Below are 16820 nucleotides of genomic sequence, written 5' to 3' on the forward strand. Positions count from 1 at the left end.
GGAGGGGCACTGATTAGTTTTGATCTAAAAAATACGTTATTTTCATCACAGAGGGCTTCACAGAGAGAGAGAGAGAGAGAGAGAAAGAAAAGGATTGGATCCAATCAGCTGAATTAGTGACAAAAAGTATTTTCCAGGATTAAAATAATTATTTCATCACCAGGTATGAGAGAATATTTTTATAAATATAAAAGCATAATTGCTCTTACTCTAGAATAATTATGCCTCATTAATATATTTAATTATTAATGACACTTTCAGGACACAAGTTCTTCCATCCCTTCATTTTTTCAAATTCTGAGAAAACCGGTGGTAATATTGGCCCAGAGTCTTATATACAATGATTTACATCAATAGTGTTTTAAGAGACGAAGGACCTCAGCTCAGGCATGAGGCAGCTAGAAGTAGGGAATTAGAAGGCTGGGTAATTTTACAGACGGGATGTAAATAATGTAACATATTTACATCCATGTTCATCCTTGATTTTTGTGTGCATGTGGGTATGCTTGTATATGCCTATGATTAAGACACATTAAATTAAGCCTATAAATTTTCAGTGAATACAGACCAATTTGATACAGGATTATTCAGAATTGTATCATCTGACTTTAGTGGCATTTCTGCCAAAGCTACACAGTACTGAATATTAACATTGCTGAAAAGTCTAATCTGCTGCATTCCTGGAAGTAATTTTCTTTGAAATCAGTAAGGTTTGAGTTAAAACAAAAAGACAGTTAATACCCAAAGAATTAATTGTTCATATTATAGTGGATCTATTATTTCAATTAAAATATACCTGTTGTATCTTGTATGCTATGGGTGTAAATCCATCCACCAGTGTATCAGTTTGTACCTGCACGCATTCATCTATTTCTGTAATTGCTCTCAAGTTCTTTATCACACTTTTTAAAAAAAAAAATACAAACACAGCTCAAGTTATGTTTATAAAGGTCAGTAATGCAAACTTATTTAGATTCCTTAAGCTGATGTTCAGAAAGGTGAAAAAAGAATATAAGTGAATTACATGAGGGGAAACAAAAATTAACGGTGATCCAAGCCTAGCCAGGCTTCCTTAAGTCAATAAGCAGTCAGACCTGTTTATATAGAAACATGCCCGGGAGCTCACTGCAACGTATGCAGGCTTCCTTAGAAGGAAGTGCCACTAAGTTCAGTAGGGGATTTGTTCTACCCGCTTTCCATTTTTCCAAGTAAGTACACTTTCTGAGTGAACCCGGAGTGGGTAGAGTGGTTAAACAGACCCATCCCGAGTTGGCCACGCACAACATACACACCATGCACACATACAGGAGATACAAGAGGGGTGTGGGGGGGGGGAAAGGGAGAGAAGGGCAGTACAAAAGTATACCTTATGGCGATATCTTCTCAAAAAACCTGAGGCTGCACACCTTCCTGCCCAACCGTAGTATAAGAAACAGGAAGCCCCGGTCGATTAAAGAGTTAAAGCTAGCCACCCTGAAGAGTTAAAAGCGCGCCGTGGGTTGGTTTGCAAACCACTTTCTAAGGCGCTGCGTCTTTTGGGTCTGCGGCGCGTTCTCAGTTGTCGCTTTCCCTTTCTCTCTCTCTCTCTCTCTCTCTCTCTTTCTCTCTCTCCACCTCCCTCCCTCCCTCCCCCCCCCGCTTCGCCTGCTCCGTCCGCTTTCAGTCCCCTCCGCCCGTCTGTACCTGCCGAGCGGCGCTCATTCTGTGCAGCCTCTGCTCTTGCCGGCGCTGATTGGCCGACGCCCTACCAATCACGTTTCTGTCAGGGCCAGAGGGAATGCATATGTAAAGCCCTACTTCATATTTATAAGCTCCAATCGGGGCTTTAAGTCCTTGATTAGGAGCGTGTGAGCTTTTGGTCCCAACTGGCTGTGCCCATAGGCTTGTCACCAGGAGAACATTTGTGTTAATTGCACTGTGCCTGTGTCAAGGAAACTTTGATTTATAGCTGGGGTGCACAAATAATGGTTGCCGAGCGCACATGGATTCGGTAGAACTTTGCCTTCCTGAATCTCTTTCCTTGCACTACGAAGAAGAGTAGGTACCTACCATTCTTCTTATACCCTCCCCCCCTTCTGCTTTCCTTTCTTATCCTCCTCCTCCCCGCACTTTTTCCTTCTTCCTAATGGTGGGGAGGGAACTAATAATAAAAATATATATCCAACGTGAAAAGCCGCTTTCAGGTAATGCCTCCTGGCGTCTTGCGTGGATGAGTAGAGCTGTATGTGTTCGTCTTGTCTCTTTTGTGCTGTGCTTTATCTGCTAATTCAGTAAGTGGAGGAATTGTTTTCTCTCTCTCTCTCTCTCTCTCTCTCTCTCTCTCTCTCTCTCTCTCTCTCTCTCTCTCTCTCTCTCTCTCTCTCTCTCTCTCTCTCTCTCTCTCTCTCTCTCTCTCTCTCTCTCGACAATGTTACCTTTTGAGTGGGGAGCGGCGTGGCTGTCAGTAAAACAGCTGTGCGAGTGACAGTCATTTCTTATTCAGGTACTAAGAATAGGCACTTGGCTTGGCCCGAAGACAGAATGAATTGTTTCAGCAGATCTCTCGGAAAGATACATTTCCTTCCCTTCTTCTGCCCGCTTCTCCTGAAAGGAGTGGAAGAAAACTACCGTCTAAAACAAGATTTAGATAATCTTTTGATCTTTCCTCTTTCTGAGGTTTCTTGCCAAGCCCGGTTGGGAGTGGGGGACCAGCTCAAGAGTTTAATCCCACTTTAAGGATAGTGCTCTGTAATTAAGGTTTAATATAAGGCTCCCGTCATTTACTGACAAATAGCTCCATTAAATAGCAAAGGTAGGGGTGCTCTGTGTGTGTGTCTATGCATATGTGCACGTGTGGGTGCCATTTCCTCAGCCTACATGAGCTTTGTTTGCTTTTGATTGGAATTTAAAACAGCTATTATTCTTTTTTAATGCATCCTATCCAGTAAAATATTTTGTGTAAATAAAAATCAGCATTTGGGCTATATAGCACATTTAATATTATTGACTGCATGCATGTTCTCAGAGCTCTGAACTAATAAGTTGAAGGGGAAGAAGGTTTCTAAACCAGTGTATCACTTCACAACTTTGAGAGCCTGCAAACTTAATTTTGGCCTTAAAAAACCTGACGCAGCAGAAGCTGGCAAGGGGCTCAGCCTTAGACTGAATGCATACTATGACAATACTCAGAAGTAACTGTGTATTGTAGATATATGGTCACTAGCTGCCATTAGTGTCTGAATGTTAAATTGGTGAGTCACAATTAAATTTGAGGGGGGGGAGTTTTGAAAAAAAGTGTCTCGAACATTGGCATATGATATAGATAGATACACAAAAAAGAGTATGCCGATGGGTGCTATAATGTTTGGGTAAATGGAAGGAGAGGAAGAGAAAGGATTCCTTATTCACCTGCAGAAGAATGTAAAGAAATTATATTAGAATAATAATTGAGATGCAGTTTGTAGATCAGTCTGTTGATGTACACTGTGATTTAAAATGTCTTAATTTGAGGCTAAGTGCAGTTGTCACTGTTCCAACTTGCAATGGCTAGCTTTTTTCTGCGCAGAAGGTGAGAGAGGAAGAGAGAGATTCTAAAGTTAGGAAGATGCTCTTTTTAAAAAGACTTTTCTTGATTTTTTGTTCTTAGAGCTAATTTGAATGATTAATTTTGATAAACTTCTTAAAGTAGGTGCCTTTAAATGAAATCAGAGCATATGCCTTTTTATCTCTGGTGGAAGGGTCTTATTATTCCTCCCACCTTGCCATAATTAGCTCTCTACTTCCATTTTTCCCTGCCCCCCCAATTTAAAAGTCTTCTGGATGGATCTGTGGTTCAGTGGCCAGGCAGAGCTATCTAGTGCCCAGGAACACAGCGGTATCTCTCTCTCTCTCCCTCCCTCCCTCTCTCTCTCTCTCTCAATTAATAAACCACAGAGTCTTACTTGTTATTAATATTGCTGGTAATTGCACTTTGGCTTGTGGTATATTATACCAACCAAACTATAAATTAAGCTACAAAGAATGAAATAAAGAAGCTGAATATTTCTAGAGTTTGCACTTTAATGTGTGTGCATGGGAGGGGGGGCTTAGAGTACTTACAGAATGTGGAATGATAAAAATACAGTATAGTTTGAATTCTAGGTACTCCAAATTAAAGAATGCAAAACTTAAAGCCATCTGCTGCCCTTTTCAGAAAATGGAGAGGGTAAATGCAAATAATTTCAAAGAATAGTTAATAAGAGAATGGAACAGATATGGTATATGTGCAGATGTATGTGACTTTAAATACTCTAAATGAAACTCATCATTACACAAAATCTCATCTAACCTCTGATTAAAATCTATCGTTGGCTAAAGACTTCTAGTGCAGACTTAATTTTACTGTTTTAACAGTTGTCACAGCTGTTGGAAGAAGGAAAGGCAATTGAAACTACTCAAAAAAGGGCAGGGGGAGGACCTCGCTTAGTACATTTAAACATGATCTCTGAATGCAAAGCATACAAAAGCAAACAGGCTTGTGACTTCAGATATATTTTCCGTTTTGTGTGCGTTACCTTTTCCTCTGATCCTTTCATTAATTTGAATCCTCAATCTCTATCACACTAATGAAAGTGCAACAGTTCTAAAATGAAACAAATCAGCTGTGAATGTCATAGTGCAATTACTTTTAAAGATAAGCAAAGAAACCAGTTTAATGGTAAAGAAGATAAAATGCACAGATGCCAAGAAACTTTGGATGGTTTCATTAGTGAATCCTGATGTCACAATTGAAAAGACAAAAGATGCTTTAGAGTCATGGAACTGAAAACTGGCACATTTTTAGTTTTAAAAGTAGTATTAATTTGAGAGATGCTGTATAGGGTTTTTTCTTCTTGCTTTATTATTATTTAAATAGTTATTAAATGTTATTTTTGTTTTAGTATCCCCTCCTTTGCTGCACTAATCTTAAAATTTGATCCAGAAAGATGAACAATATTTGATACAGAGGAGGAAGGGTAATTAAGTGAAGAGAAAGTTAAAACTGTTTTGTCACCTCTCCTTATATAAGATCTCTCTAATAGAGGTGACACTATTTCTGCCCATCTGTGTTAATATAATATGTAACTCTTATACAAAAATCATCCTCTCAATTTAAATATGTATTGTAATTATGTAAGATGTTAACATGGCTGCTGCCTAAATGAGCTTTTTTGGGGGGCTTTCCAAAATGGATTCTTATATATCAACTTAAATAGACTTGTTATAAACTCATTACTAAACTTCCAACTTTGGATTTTTGTTTTTCATACATGTTTTTGGCAATTTTTTTTTTTGCAGCTGACAAAAGTGCAAAAGCTGGTACTGAAAATATCTGGCAGCTTTTTTTATTTGCTAGGCCTGACTTTTTTTTTTCTCTCCTCCAAAGCGGTGGTTGCTCATTTTAATGTGTTTATGGTTCTTTTCCTTTCTTTACTGAGCCTGGTGTGTTCCAGCAGTAATTAACCTGTGTTATTAGCAAAGCCCTTGTGGATATCCATTAATTCTCTTGAATGGATGATCATTTTCCTCTAGTGTTATTTCCTCCCTTCCCCCAACATATTATCCTGCTTTATTTTATTTTTTTGTAAGATTTTTTTTAAAGTACTTAATTTGGAAAATTGGTAAATTGATGCTTCTGGAAAAAAACCAGTAAGAAAAACAGCATTCTTGAATAGTTGTGTAAAAAGGTATGTCGGACAAGAAGGAAGATCTCAATGCATTTTTTATTTTTTTTAAAAAAATAATACCAGTATAAGCTATTTTTTTCCTTATCATTTCTTTATTTCGTGACCATCATAAGTTAGGAGATGAATTTTATTCTTTTCATCTGATCTGAAGTTACTCTAGACAGCAGTTTGTGCACTGAAAGTATTAAAAAAAACATATTAAGCCTTCAGGAAAATAATGCTTCCGCTTAGACTGCTGAGGACAGATAAGGACTGCCTCATTAGCCAAACCCCACTTTTGCAATTATTTAAAAAAAACATATAGAACTATACATCAAACATAAAAGATAACTTGCTTCTGATTATCTTTGGTAATTCTTGAAACCACTTCTCAAAACCGAGCCTAATTGTGTTACATTCTAATAACACAAGGTTTGGTTTGGATTGTTGTTGTTTAAATAGCAGCATACAAATAGCTTGGCAAATTTCCTGGTATTGAACATTTCTGATGCACAGTGACCTTTGTCTTGGTGCAAAAACAAATAGAAATGAACAGCACTAATATTTATTGACAGTCTTAAATGAATGCCCTCTTATGAATATTGTTAGCCTGTTACCAATCAGCAAAAATGCTGAATGTTAAGAAATTTAAAGTAAATTGGATATGCTCCTCTAGAAGCTTAAAACAACTTGGTTATTTTCCATGTGGTTTGGATTTTGCTTTATAGCAAACACACTAGAGACAAAAACAATAAAATATTGGTCTCTGTCTAGTTCCTCTCTAGCCCTAGCAAGCTCTCAAGAGGAAATCTGATTATACTAGGCTGGTTTGGTTTTTATCTCTTTTACATTCATTGGCCTTGTATTAAATTGTCATTGTCCTAGAGCACGTGAGAGAGAAGGAAATGAATTGCACTTCTTGACATTCTCTGACAGTGAAATATTTAACTTCTCTGTCTCCAATCATACTCATATGTGCATGTTTGATAGCGCTGGAATGACAACCAGGAGTCCCCGTTAGTTTGACATCCCCATTTTACAAGTTTGCCATCATTTGGGAACCAATTCTCCTTCTGTTTTCCTTTAACACCCGTTTTACTTGGCTGAGGCATATCAGCATCTATTTAAATTGATATAAAACAATTCCACATTTTATCGCAGCTGATAATGGTTGCATAAGCATGTGGTTGCTTGCTTGTGCATGTTTCACTGTTATATCTGTTTGCCTATATTTGTGTGTTATAAACATAGTGTGTGTGCAAACACTTTTGAAACTTTTTTTATCTTAAAAAAATAAACTCTGTAAGAACAATGTAGATATTAGATTGTCCTGATTCTGTCCTGTTTGTTTTTTTTTAAAAAAAAAATGCTGGTGCATTCCTTTAGATTGGTAAGCCAGCTGCTGTCATTTTCACATTTATTATTTCGTGGAACAGAAAGTTTAGGATGTTTATCTTTCCACTTTCTAGATATAATAAAAGGCTTCACTCTGCCGATGTGCAATAAATTTAATATTAGAAGCATTGGTGTAAAGAGAAATTGAAAATCCTTTTTTTAAAAAAAAAACATTTGTTAATATTCTGATACAACATTTACTGTTTTTGTATTCTAAAGAAAATTAATTGTAAGATTTTGCTTGCATTCCTCCAAAATGTAAAGCATAATTAAAATTAAACTAACATTAACTGTACGCCCAAACTCTAAATACTTCATTAAAGAAAAGAAAAAAGAAAAAAAATGGTTCTAAAACACCAAATTTACAATTAAACTTTATATTAGGAAATAAGAGCTCAAGATGTTAAATGAGCCTGATTTGTTCAAATAACATGTAGACCCTAAAGCATATTTTGTAACAATGCTGCCATACTAATTGGAAATACTAATGTGAAACAGTTATCCTCTATTGTTTAAATATAGACTTATTTCTATAACTTATTTTAATTTCCTAAAATAAAATTTTTGCCTAGAGTTTGCTTTTACTATTGTTATTTAAGATTTTTGCTTTATTCTATTGCTAATTATTATTGAATGTGCTTACATACCATAGACAGGGAATATATGTGTGTGTGATTGTAATACACACAAACCACACACATACATCTTGTGAGCTTGGAGATATATTAGACCTCTGTATTATGGCTTTCTCCTTTATTTGCAGTTTTGGCTGAAGACATCTATAAAATTGGATTTTTGTCTCTCACTTAAGTTTGTATTGAAAATTATGTCTTGAAGAAGAAAATATACTAGTTTGTTAATCTGTTCACTTATTTTCATGTGCAAATAAAGCTTTGCCCCCCCCACACACAAACACACACACTCACACAGGGCAAAACTGATCTTTTATTATACTATAGTGATTTGAATGTCAAGAATTTTAGTTTTTTCAAATCGGGATCTTTTCCCCACAAATAATTTATTAATATAGATATTATTGTATAATTATGTATGCTTGCTTATTAAGTTTAAATTATGCTAGCAATTTATGGCAACTTAGTCCAAAGGATCTTTTTTTATATAACTAACTGAAATACATGAGATTAAGTAACTGTAAAGCTTAGGTTTGTTTTTTTTATCCAAGCTGAATTTGTACATTCATCAAACTGAGGATTAATCTAGAAGTCTGACTTTTTGTAAGCATAAATACTTGGAAATTATATGACCATTGACCCAAATTGCTTATTATGTAAGCAGAAGATGCTGTGTTTGTATAAGGAGAAGATTGATCAGGAATGCCTCTAAAGTCCATAAAGGAAGGGCACAAATAGATGGTCAACCAGCAACATTCCACATATAGGATAATTCCTCCACCAGTGTGGTAGATTTTTTTGGATGTAAGCCACTGAAATAAATGAAACATTCTTTGTGAATCCTCCTGAAAGAAATGGGAAAACAAAATTTAGGTAGACGTTTGTCAGGATATAGTCCATTTGTATTTGTTTGCAAGCTGCTATCTCACTTATTCTTCTGTGTCTTTTCAAGTTTAGAGTGAGACAGAAATGCACATCCCCTTTTCATCATTTTGATTGGAACTACATGCCATATGTAATGTGTTTTGGCAGCACTTACCTAGCCAAACAAAACAAATTAATATTAGCCATGCTGTGGGCATCTGAAGTATCACAGATGTGTCAATTTAGCTTTGCTCTATCATACGAGTTTTCCTTAAACAGCTGGTTGAACTGTCGCAAGATGTTGTAAGGGCTACAGAGAGGATTTTAATAGGTGTGATCAGTGATTGAAGGCTGTGGCTAGTTAGAATCCGAACATGTTGCCAATGTGTAGGTGTTTGTTTTCAGTCTTCATGGAAAAAAAATTAGGGAGTCAGAACCTAGAAAAACCTCTATTCATACCTGCTCTTTTAAAAGTCCGATCTAGAGGCAATAAGTAATAATGAGAAAAGCCACATGGAATAAAGTTGACTGACTTCTAGGCAACAATTAAATTTCTTTTTATATACAGATGCAAGTGAATAAGGAAAGTAAGGTATGCTGGGTCATGGGATTTTGTTCCTTTGTTTCCTCATAGTGTTATCAGAAATAATATTGCAGACAATTCTTACTCTCTTCTAAAATCTGTGATATTTTAAATGTTTTATAAGTTTTATACAATTTGATACATTCAACAATTAGAAAAATAACATCTCATGGATGACATAGCATGTTCAATCTGCTCTTTAAAATTGTTCCACGTATAAAATATCAGAAAGCAAGCACTGACTTTTCTGTTTGTATATACAATTGCCTATTTTGTTTATTTCCAAATACATTTCCACTTTTTGTAATATCTTGGGACTTGCTGTAGGTTTTAGCTTGATTTGTAAGTTAAAGGTTCTCTTTTTTTTTCTTAAATATTCCCAGGTGATGTCAGATGAAAAGGGTATTATGGCTGAAATATACACCAGAGGAATTCATTTTGGCAAGCCTGGTCCATGTAGGTTAGTGAATCAATCAATAAATAAATTGTTTTGGTTTTTTTTGTTTAAGTTGAGCAAAGACAGAAAAAAGGAAAAGATAAGAAAATGAATTTTGAAAGCAATATCATAATATTTATATCAATATGCAAATAAATGTAATGGTCAATAAATTCTGTATAAAATTTGCACGGAGAAAGATATTTTCCAACTTAGCATATGAATAATTCTTTTCATTATGAAGTATTTTTTTTATCAACTTAGAACATGTATTATTATTAACACTTTCATAGCAAGGGTATGGTCCTGAGGTCTGAAATGGCCTAAGGTACACTTTTAAAAACATTTTTCCAAGAACTGTAGAAATGGGAGATGAGATTTCTAGGCACCATACATTAGACACTGTATGGTTATATTACGGAATAATTTCTACTTAAGAAGTAGGTCATGTTAGCAAGAGCTAATACCCACTGCTACTGATTTACATTAATATGAGTGACACCTGTCCCATCAATCATAAGGACCATAGTTTCACAGATGGAGAAACAACAATCGGGTGAATTACACAGCACAGCACACTTGGCTTAATTCATCTCATTGTTTTCCTACCAATCCAGAGAATGGCTTGTTCTGCTCCTGAGACTGAGTCACAAGATTGAGTTCTGCTCAGGTGGGAGCATGTCCCAGCCTTTAATCTGAAAAAATACTCCTTGAAAGGAGTTGGAGACAAAGTAGTTCCTCCATTCTCTTTGGCATTTGGTGGAACAATGACTGTAGAATGTATGTGCCTATGGTATAAGTAATTGCTTTCTCTACTTATAAGTGAATTAAAAAATATACAAGTTCAAGAAACTGTAAGCTGTAAGCTTCAGAACCTTGAAGCAAAGGTGTCAAAAATTTGTGACACATCAGAACTAAATTGATCAGTTGCTTAAGGTGCCACAAGACTTTTTTTAAAAAAAAATATTATAAGGCAATAACAAAATAAAAAAGCAACACATACACCAAAATGTTCACATACGATGAACTTAGAACAGTGTTGGTATGTCCCCATCATAGGAAAACCACATTAAATCTGAAGTACAATTCTGGTTCCATTCATGCCAACTTTATTCCATCTCTATTCCAATATCTGTGGTGCTCTTTATATAAATAGAGATTTCTTCTTGTGGTTTGAGAATAGTTGGGGATACTGTACACATTTTTCATATTTTTGTGATTCTAATATAAAACAGCAAACCTGTGGCATGTTGAAATCAGTCAGCAGTTCTTCCAAGATACAGCTTGTGTTTGATTGTGTGTAAATACAGTTAGTTAGCTGGGTTTATCTGATAGCCTGGCAGAAAGAGAGAGAAACAGGACAATCTGTTTTCAGTTACTGTGCTGTTCATACACCTGATAAGATTGAGAGTACTTTCGACTGCTGATACGTTTTGAATAAGAAAAGAATAATCACTTCCACAGGCACCAGCTTATCAGAAATGGAGCAAAATGCCAACACTTTTACATTAGCAAAAGTAAATGTTTTAACAGTTATGCCTCCCCCCCCTTCATTTAAACTGTAATAGGTTACTTGTAAGTATGCAATTATGAAGTAGTTTACTTATTTTAAACTTAAAATTAATATATTGGGAAAGATGCCTTTTTGTAGCAGTAAGAGTTCTTTGGAAGTTAAATATATCTATTTCAAGTAGTCTTGAAAACATTTTTTGTCTCTTTCATCCTGTTCAGTGTATATCCATATTGACAGGGAGTATTAAGTTCATAATTCCAAATTTCACCAGTGTGTTTTAATGTATGAGATCTGAAAGTCAATTCAGATCAATATCTGAATATCTTGATATACACAACAAAGTGCTGCATTTAAAAGGAAAACAATGAAGTAATATGTTCTTATTTAGGTTAATTTTAGTGGAGACAAATAATAAAATATATCCTAGGTTGTTTTTTTTAAAGACATACAAAATTAACAAACCTGAAAACAGAGAAGACAGAAAACTCAATGCATTGGCTTTTTATTTTATTTTGACTCACTTTCCATGATGGTAATAAAAATATTATATTTATTATATTTTGCCTCTGGCTTATATATCTTCTAGATACTATAGTAATTTAAGACTGTTGTAATATTGTGTTTTAACAGTGTTAAATTTCTTTTCAATCATGCAGATAAATTTGGTGTATTCAGTTGATAAAGCAAACCACAATAGATTGATTTGGATTTTTTATTGATTACCGTCTGTAAAATCACCGTTACCCATTTCCTTGTTCTCTGCCTCTAACTGAGACAGGGACTTTGAGAACAAATGTTGACAAATTGATTAAGCACCTGTACTGTTCTAGTTTCAGTATGCTTTTTCAATGTACATATATGTTTATTGGTAGGCTCATTTTTGCAATGTAAGGCATTTAAAGAAAAATATTCAGTTTTATGAAATTTTAGCTAAAAATCACTGATTTCATTTGAGTGTAAGTAATTTGATTACTTGAGGTGAACTTCATGCTTTCGAGCTATTGCTCAAAGGCTTCATTCTGTGACGATGTCAACTGTAAATATAAAAATGCATCACTGAAAATACAGTGGTTTAAGATTCAAACAGAAATAAAATTCCCTGCCTGGGGAAAATAGTGCCATGAAAAATAAAAGAGAAGTCTTTCCTTCTACTAAATAAAGCATTTGGAAATAGTGAGTTAAAGCAATAGGATCCACCACACTTTTCTTTCAGCCACACTGAGTAACAGAATAACAGAGTTGGAAGGGACCTTGGAGTCCATCTAGTCCAACCCCCTGCTCAGGCAGGAAACCTTATACCATTTCAGACAAATGGTTGTCCAATCTCTTCTTAAAAACTCCCAGTGTTGGAGGACCCAAAACCTCTGGAGGCAAGTTGTTCCACTGATTAATTGTTCTAATTATCAGAAAATTTCTCCATAGTTCTAGAGATAATGGCAGAGAAAACAATATTCTATAAATTCACATATACCAATAAATAATTATATGGCATCATTCCCAGTGAAGCCCATAGAATGTAACTAAGTATCCTCATATTCTATACTACAATTTTATTGACTGATTCAAAAATACTTTGTTTTGTTTAGCATTCCTGGTTTTTTTTCCTCCAGAATTGATTATTACATAGTATTGTGAATTCAGATTCTAATCATATGGCTAGATTTGAAACTATAGAGCTACACAAGAAAACACTGTGAAGACCACTCAATTTTTTGTCTTTTCTGCTATTTTTTTTTTAAAAAAAGACCATTATTTTCTCTTGGTTTCACATATGACCAGGGAAAGACTAGGAATTAGCTAAGAATGAATTCTGTCATTCCCTGCTCTTGCCGTTCAGAAGGAATATATTACATTAACTCCAATACAGACAATAGAATTGCCCTGGCATCGGTCATAATGCCATATCTAGTTCTTACTTTGTGCTTTGATTTCAACTTTTAAATGTTTGGGGACTCCAACAGTCAGTTTTGAAGTTCTGAGCTAAGCCAGTTCACCAAAATGAACTGCTGTGGAAGTAAGTGAGGGTACAGTCAGCTCTTCATTAAAGCAGAAAGCTTGTTATGCAACAATCTTCCAAACAGCATGTCTCTAAATAAATTCTTGGCTTTGTTTGGAAGAGTTGAACAGCAGTATACTGTAGGGTAGGGCTGAGACTAAGTTATAAAACCTATTTTTCAGGGAGAAGCACCTTGGGCCAGTTTTGGGTCTCTCCGTTTAGAACTGGGAAGCACTGACATTTGCAAAACTAGAATGCTATAGCCAGCCTATGTTTTATTAAGGCTATTGATTATAATGTACAGTTATAGTGTACTGATAGAACTCTGAGAGATTTCCTGCAAATTAGCTCAGGTTTATAACTACATATGTCATAATACCAGAAACTAAAATCATTCTTTTTTAAAATTTGGTTGCTAATTTAGGGGATACTGAGTGGCTTTTTGAATGAAAGTACTTACAAAATTGGTTCTGGGACTATTTGCAAATTCCCCAATTGAATATGTGCTTAGGCACTCTGATCTAGCACAGGGTATGATGCTATTTTGAATTCTTAGGAAGACTACCTACATTTTTGTTCTGCAGCTATTCGATAGTAGTAACCCTTGACATTCAAACTGAGAACAAACTAATGCACCAGCGAAGAGCCTGTTAGCCCATTATTGGTGCTAATAATGCCAAGAAAGATGGACGAGTGCTGTCATTCACTTCTCTTTTGCAATTCTTGGCTTTGCTAAAGAATTGCAGTGGTAACTATGGTGTATTGCATCCCAGAGAAAAAGGACAAGAAAAACAAAATTGGGAGTTGGGTGGTGACCTAGGAATGCTCAAAGTCTACAAAGGACAAAAAATGCTAGTTACAGTTTTTAATGTTACACATCTCAGCAGAAATAGATTGTTTTCTACAGCTGTTGCTGAAATTCTGCAGACCTTAATACCATATCAGAGAACCTTACACTGACTAAAACAGCAGCAATTCTTTCTAGGTTAACTTCCATAGAATTTTGCTTTATAATGTTCAGAATGACTAGACAAATAAGATTTGTTTTTGGTAGTCATTCTGTCAATGTGAAGAAAAAAAATCCCATGTATGTTCAGAAGACTTAGCACAAAAAAAATCATATAGTATGGTTGTAGTTTTAATTACTTTTATAATTGAAATTGAAAAAAACATTCAAGCTTTATGTGAAATGTAGACATTTATAATAGATATTTACATAAAATTTTAATTATTACTGCTATTTTTATTCAAACTATCATAAGAAAATTTTATATGAAAAGATGTGATCATCAAACAAAATCCTTAGAAATAAAGTAGGAGATTGCTGCATACATGTCCATACATCTTTTTATGTCTCATACCTTTATAGAAAGAGAATGAGGCCTCTAATGGAGTGAAACTTCCATATTCTGGACAAACTGAATACTGAATATATATGAACAGCAGCAAGGATTTTAGCTTTTAAGGAAAATGTTACTGTACTAACATCTTTGCAAAAATACACATGCACTTCAAAGATGTGCACTACTTTAAAAAACTAGAGTTGGCTTTTGTTTTGAGTTCAGCAGAATGACTTTTGTTGATAGTTTAGGCGGGGTTAGCATAGATATACTCAGAGCAGCACAAACCATAAACCATCAGTAAGCAGCAGGTGTGAACAACATAAAACAGGATTAGCATTGAACCAAAGTGTGCAGTAAAAACAGAAGCCCTGCCTTGGCTGCAGAAGGAAAGTCAAATAGAAACAGTCCTATACCATGCACACCCAGTTTACTAAACACTGTTCAATAAACTTAGTAAAGGATTCTGTTCAGTTGCTGCCATAAGTAATTTTTTTATACCTGCTTCTAAGTATCCTCACCATTGAGTAGTCTGTACGTCAAGCACACTTGAAATCAGTGGACCTGTTTGAATTTTGAATTAGGTCTGTTATTTAAAAATATGATTATATTAATTCAGTCCCATAGAAGTTAAAATCTATGGGGAAATATTTGCTAGAAGCAAATATGGCCTGAAGTAGAAATCATTACTACTATTATTATTTGGATTAATGATAGTTATCTAAATTATCCATAGGATTAAAATGTGCAATAGTCAAAGTTTTTATTTATTTATTATATTTCACACTTCCTAATTGCTCATTTCTCTCAGTTCTCAGAATGAACATGTAAACTGAGAAAAAATGGTGGGAATACATTGTGATCGAGCTATTTTACGTTTGATTTGGGGTTTTTTCCCTGTGTGTATTTTAATTGTATTTACTGCTTTTAATTTCTATTTTTAATGCTTTTATCTTTACCAATTTCAATATCCATATACCTCACACAGAGCTATATGGCAAGGAAATTGTTGGCAAAGAAATTAAAAAAACATAATAAATGAATGTTAAAATCTTAGTGGTTAATGTCACATTTTAGCATTGCTAAGTTTATACATATGGAACAAAACATATGCTGACTATTTTATTTTGAAGTCTATGTTTCCTGATATATAAATACACAGTTTTAAAGGTATTATTTTTCCATATGACAATTCTTAGTCTTCTTGATAACCCCTCCACAAGATTTATTTGAAGACTAGAATATAAGGAGAGGTTTTGGAGAATACTCGACTATATTGTGTATCAGGCTGGTAACAAAGCAAGCGCTGTTTTAAAAATTGCTCTGCACCCTGCAGCTCCCATTGAGAAAAAATAAGGGATGCTGAGTTTCAGCGCCTTTGAAATTCTGACCCCAATTGTAGCAGCTGTGCACTTTGGTGAATTATGGTATCTAGATTCAATGTAGCTAATTTAAAAGTACAGCTCTTTTCCCATCCTGTGGAAACATCTCATTTTTTGAAAATGGCACGGGGACATAAGTATTATTTTTTTTTTCAAATACTGTGTTCCTTTCTCTGTACGTGCACGTGATAGTACTGGTATACACAGTTCTAAATATAATCCATGATCAGGCAGAACTCTTCTTAGATTTTACAATTTATGCTTGAAGATATTGTTAAGCTAATAGAGTTCAGTCTGTATTGTTAAACTCTAAAATCTAGGAATTAAGTCCCATTGAACTTTGGTGCATTTGCTTAAAAAACAAAATCCTGCACAGAATTATAGAGGAGACATGCAATCACATCTTTACAATGTAGTGCATGTATTCGGGACATTTTATAGTGATACTTAAATACATTAGTGATTTGGGAGAAGAAATATGCATAGTAAATAAACTAGCTAAATTTAGTATTTCTTTAATAATGTTGTTCTACTCAGAAACATAGCGACTTGAGCAATCAGTGGGTAGATTATGATTGTATTCTGGCTCTCTACAAAATGAAGAAAGTTTCCGTAGCATCTGAAAAATTGTAAGCTATATAGAATGCCAACAAATAAATAACATACATATTTTTGTTAAATCTATCTGAATATAATACTGTATTCAAAAAATTTGTGAAATAGGAATTATGATGGTGGAACAATATATATTTTTATAAACCAAAAATATCTTTTTTTTAAAAAAAAAAAGGCACATGGAGCACCTATAGTATGGGATAATTCTCATATATTGACTTGCTTCTACATTCTATATATAAAAGTGTAATATTTAGTTTTTCAGTTTTGGATTAAATTCTGTATTTCAAAAGCAAGGAAGTCTATTTAAATACTTTTATTGACTTTACTTGGATTTCAATTAATGCACATTTAGTTTAATATATATAGATAAGGTATACACATAGTCCTTAAAACACACA

The 16820-nt window shown here is 34.5% G+C and overlaps 1 protein-coding gene across 4 annotated transcripts in view; it reads left to right on the forward strand.

Moving 5' to 3' along the window:
- Window positions 1-1831: 1831 nt before the first annotated feature.
- Window positions 1832-16820, forward strand: part of ESRRG (estrogen related receptor gamma) — a 202893-nt gene continuing 187904 nt past the window's right edge. Inside the window, exons 1-2 of one of the 4 annotated variants that reach the window (XM_081312890.1) lie at window positions 1832-2037; window positions 9521-9597. In XM_081312890.1, coding sequence (XP_081169016.1) covers window positions 9524-9597 — 74 coding nt within the window. In that variant the 5' untranslated portion in view covers window positions 1832-2037; window positions 9521-9523. Of the gene's footprint in view, window positions 2042-9520; window positions 9598-16820 lie in introns of all 4 variants that reach the window. The other 3 variants (XM_081312891.1, XM_081312892.1, XM_081312893.1) reach the window with 3 other exon arrangements.

The sequence above is a fragment of the Vipera berus genome, assembly GCF_964194415.1.
Source record: "Vipera berus genome assembly, chromosome: 1".
NCBI classification, from domain to species: domain Eukaryota; kingdom Metazoa; phylum Chordata; class Lepidosauria; order Squamata; family Viperidae; genus Vipera; species Vipera berus.